The sequence below is a fragment of the Nanorana parkeri genome, unplaced genomic scaffold (genome assembly GCF_000935625.1).
Source record: "Nanorana parkeri isolate BGI_ZX_2015 unplaced genomic scaffold, ASM93562v1 scaffold1772, whole genome shotgun sequence".
In the NCBI taxonomy this organism is placed as follows: Eukaryota; Metazoa; Chordata; class Amphibia; order Anura; family Dicroglossidae; genus Nanorana; species Nanorana parkeri.
In genome coordinates this window covers 31,181-36,027 of record NW_017308040.1, presented here as the reverse complement: position 1 = coordinate 36,027, position 4,847 = coordinate 31,181, and the positions used below count along the sequence as shown (strand labels likewise).

The window sequence follows — 4,847 nt, the reverse complement described above, 5'->3', positions numbered from 1 at the left end:
GCAGGGGGGGGCATGGAGGAGGAGGTTTCCAGGTCCGTCAAGGGGGGCATGGAGGAGGAGGTTTCCAAGTCCGTCCAAGTTTTTTCTTTTTGTCTTCACTCGTTGCGGAGACGCTGCAGGAAGTGACAGGAAATCCCATCTCTGTTGTCATAACTGGTGTCCCCATTGCAAGTTTGTTTTTCCTCAGTCTTGTTTGTGTTCTGTAACCAGCAGGACAAATAGACGGGGAATCTAACCCTTCCCTGTCGTGTGTACAACAAAACTATTTTAGATATAAATCCTAACGCGCTCTGCGGTTCAGATCTCCGAGCCGTGGACAACTGACCTCAGCATCTCAAACCACTGCTTTTTCCAAAATGGCCGTTGGAGACCACAGCCTCTGGTCCGTATTTTAATCGCCGTGCGCCCTCTAGTGGCTGGGAACCGTCCTTGGGTCGGGATTTCACTCTCTTGTGCAGGATTGGTATTTCAGCGATGGAACTAGCTGCCCTGTTGGGTCATTGTCCTCGGTGGTAGTTGTATGGAGGAGGCCGGCTCATACTTGTGTTTTTTTTTGTCCTTTTAGCGGATGAATGGCTGAGACCCGTGATGAAGAAAGAGAAGCAATTTCTTGTACACTGGGGCTACTACCCGGACAGGTGAGCAGAGTTTTATCACGGTACGGGCAGACTAAATTGCAGGTTGTCCTTAAAGCGGAACTAACCTCTACTATCCGAGGACAGGAGCCGTCATGGCCTCTGTTTTGGTCTGTAGTTGGCATGAGTATATACACGGCCTGGACTAAAGTCACCACCGGGATTCTGGGCATTATGATCTGGGGTTGCTTCACTCGGTCACGTCTAGGTTCAGCAACGTTATGTTCCTAAAAAAATGGGGTCCACTGCCTTCCTGGGGTAGGGGGAGGGGTGTCCTCTTTAAAGCGTTGTGTTGGGGGCGATGGATGGGATTCACATGGTTTCTGCTTGTCCCCAGCTATGACTCCTGGGTGCCCGTCTCGGATCTTGACGCTGAAGTTGAAGACCCTCCAATTCCGGAGAAGCCTTGGAAGGTGAGAAGAGTATAAATCGCCCTTTAACCACTTCCATGCCGACCATTGTAAACAAAAAACATCCAGTTGGTGGGGCCGTTCTTCTAAGTGGACATACTCCATGTCATGAGACCTACCCATAACTACACACACTGACCTCTGATCAGACAGCAGAGAGCGTCCGCTACAGGGACTGAGCCAATCGGACCGAGTCTCTGCCTTGTCATCACATGGCTGTGTTTACATTGCTAAGCCCTCCCCTTCCTCTTACAACATATTTCTTGTAGTATACAAGAAATGATGGATAAGTACCGCAAAAAGAAAGCTCCGTCTGTCACAGGAAGATACAACATTAGATTTGGGTGAATTGTTGCAGGACGAGTGATTATCAGACTATCGCAGTCCTGGAGACTGAGGAATGGCCTGGCAATGAAGGGGTGTATACAGGCCGGTACTGAAGTGGTAAGGGTTCGTTCATACCATCAGCAGTGCGTTCCGGAACGCACTGACCGCATTGCTGCAGGCTCCATTTTTTTTTTTGCTGGGCTGGAGGGGGGCGATCAAAATGGTGCTTGCAGCGTTTTGATCGCACAGAGCGCACTGCAGGCACAATGTGCCTTGCAGTTGCCGTGCGCACAATCGCATTGCATCCGCGGGGCGTGGCTAGGGTACCATTCACTTCAATGGCCCGTCACGCCTCCCCTCCTGCCTAGCAAAAAAGGGAGCGGGCTGTGCGTTCCGGGCCAGAATCGGACCACACTGCTGATGGTGTGAAAGGACCCTTAGTTCACACCAGAAACTGCATCTCACAACTGCGTGATTCTGCGCAGTTGCATTGCGATCCGTTTTGACGTGTTTGGGATGCGTTTTTATGTCCCTGGATGATGCCACAATCAAGTTTTTGTGTTTTTTGTTTTTTTTTTGCGTTTCAGTGCAGTTACATGCATGTAAAATAGTACAAGCAGTACTTTTTTTTTTTCTGACTGCAATGGTGTGACTTAAGCACAAAGGCCATAGGAAAGCATTGTGATGTATTTTGACTGCAGAATTCAAACTAAAGGACCTCATCACAACTGCATATGGTGTGAACTGGCCCTTAAAGGAGAACTATGTGGTCAGGGCTTTTCCCCATAGTTCTCCTTAGGGTAACGGGGGGACACAAACTAGCGTCCTCCCGTCACCCTAAGCTCAGTATATAGGGAGCTACAGCTCGCGGTATACTGAGACGCCGGATCCCGACATCGATGTCGAGATCCGCCCAGCTGCGTGACTGACAGCTGGCTCCGCCTATCTAGAGGCAGAGCCAGCTGTACCCGCCCCCTCCCCCGTCCATTCCGCCAGTCAGCGCTGGAGGATCGGAGCGGGGAATCAAGCCCGTCATGGCAGAGAGCCGTGACAGGATCGAGAGGTGAGCAAACGCCGGTATGTGTTCTCTCACTTCCCGATCTACTGAGCCGACCTGTGACAGTCTCATTGTCGCATGTCGCCCCGAACTATGAGGTGAGTGAAAAGCACCCCTCCCCCCCCCCCTCATAGTTCTCCTTTTAAAGAGTCTGGAATTCTGAACCTCTTCTCATAATGTCATCCTTCTTTCACCTCCTAGGTTCATTCAAAGTGGCTGCTGGACACGGACCTGTTCAACGAGTGGATGAACGAGGAGGACTACGAGGTGGATGAGAATAAGAAGGCCACCAATTTCCGGCAGAGGATCTCTCTAAAGAATGACGAGGTGACCGGACCCGATCGGGAGATATTTTCCCCGTCAGATCTTCCCTGTGACTTCTGCACATTGCACAGGAAACGTCTGCTCGTCAGAGATGTTCAGCCCAGTGTCCATAATTGAAAGAACTGAAATCCAATGAAAGGGGAGGGGCCAGGGATAATCGGGCTGGGGAGGAAAAGTCTAGATGATGATGAAGGTCCTCCAGCCAGGAAATAAGGCGGGCTCTAACTTGCTGCAGCTTCTGATGCACATTGTGAGAAGCTCAGTGTGCAGTGATATCAGAGGAAGCCATATTAGTCCAGGAGAGGAGCCGGTACAGGATGGAAGGGAAGGCCGGAGGTCAGCTTTAGCATAGCCTGGCCTCCATATGCCTTTGGGGCTCCAGTACTGGCCTCCGTGGTCTCTGCGTTATTTAGGTAGCCCCGCTCTCCTCATTCCGCTTCCCGCTCATTTTGTTTGTGTTCACATTCCCATTAGTCCCTGCGCAGTCCTGAGCGGAAGGATCGGAAGTCTGCTGGCGCACCCAAGAAAAGGAAGCGGTCCCCTTCCCCTCAGACCCCGTCCGAGTCCCGGAAGAAGCCCGGCAAGAAAAGGTGAGGAATAGTGCGGCCGGGGTTTTACGCCATGGCAACGGGTGTCCTGATTGGTTTCACTTCTGTGACGGTCTCTGTGCTGCTTGTCGCCTTGTAGTCAGGGCGGCCTTTATGGCAAGCGGAAATGGCAGAAGGAAGAGGACGAGCAGGAGGATCTGACCAAAGACATGGAGGACCCCACACCCGTCCCCAACATGGAGGAAGTCATGCTTCCCAAAAACGGTAACTATTGCTCCCTTGAATTCACCGGCTGGGACTGTCCATGCAAGTCAGTACTTTGGGGTCCTTTTGTTTTAAATAAGAGTTTTTTGTTTTTTGTTTTTCAATACAAAAAGTACAGAAATACATACAGGCATAAATACATTGATACATAGGGCAGGCAGGTCTGACCATCCACATATTGCCTTCATACGCAGTAACTTCCAACATGGCACATATGTAGTTAGGATAGGTATGTCCTATGTTCCTTCGGCTTAATCAATTCGTATGTACCGTGAGACACCGGGGCATCAGCATGTTGTAAGAAGCATGTGCCCTGTCGGCACTACCGTGCATTCCCCATATAGGGCATGTGGTGAGATGATACGGCCGTGTCCTCTCCCATCGGACCAGACAACGTAAGGCATAGGCATGTGAGGGGGAAAGTATGCACACAACACAAGACCGGGGTGGAAGAGACATGAAGAGTAGACACTAAGGCCCCATTCACACTGAGCGATTTATCGCGCGGTAATTCCCGCGATATCGTGGCTATTTACCGCGCGATATCGCTCTTCAATGCTTCTCAATGGGGCAAAGGCTCCTGCTGTCGACCGGGGCTCGTGCGTTGCTACAGCAGGACCCTTTTTGGAGCGGATTTAGCCGCGATTCAAGCTTGCTCAATGCAAGCATTTGCGCGACTTGCGAATCGCCAAGTGTGAATGGGGCCTAAGGGGGAGACAGAGGGGAAAAGGGAGGCTCCAGCAAACTAGATGGGGCTGCAGTGGCAATAGGCGCCTTAGCGACGGTGCACCAGTCTCTCCCAACACAAGAGGTCCACTCCCATTACAAGGCCAAAAATGCCGCTGTGCCCATATATAGAATCCAAGGGGTCCATAAGGCCCCATTCACACTGAGCGATTTTTGCAGCGATATCGCTCATATTTCCGCGCGATATCGTTCTATGTAGCTTCTCCTATCCATTTCAATGGAGCTGTTCACATCTCGTCGCTCAATATCGCTTGTAGCTCGTCGCTGGTAGCTTGTCGCTCCTACATGACCCTTATTTCGAGTGATATTGCTCCTGATTGCATACAGCCCAATAGGAAAAAGTCGCGCGATAAATCGCTCAATATCGCTCGTCGTGCAATATAGCTCAAACGCGCGATTTTCATGTCGCTCAGTGTGAATGGGGCCTAACGCTGCACATTGAGCCTGACGCTCATGTAGTGAAGCCGTCAGTTCCTCAAAGCGCATGATCAGACACTACTCGGCAGTCCCATTCCTGCACGGTCGGCACGACCAC

At 51.1% G+C, this 4,847-nt stretch overlaps 1 protein-coding gene across 1 annotated transcript in view; it reads left to right on the top strand.

The window, feature by feature from the left end:
- Window positions 1-4,847, top strand: part of SMARCC1 (SWI/SNF related, matrix associated, actin dependent regulator of chromatin subfamily c member 1) — a gene marked incomplete at its 3' end in the record, with an annotated part of 46,685 nt that overhangs the window by 13,657 nt on the left and 28,181 nt on the right. The window contains exons 11-15 of the mRNA XM_018571513.1: window positions 566-638; window positions 973-1,048; window positions 2,631-2,756; window positions 3,228-3,343; window positions 3,441-3,565. Coding sequence (XP_018427015.1) covers window positions 566-638; window positions 973-1,048; window positions 2,631-2,756; window positions 3,228-3,343; window positions 3,441-3,565 — 516 coding nt within the window. The remainder of the gene's footprint in view (window positions 1-565; window positions 639-972; window positions 1,049-2,630; window positions 2,757-3,227; window positions 3,344-3,440; window positions 3,566-4,847) is intronic.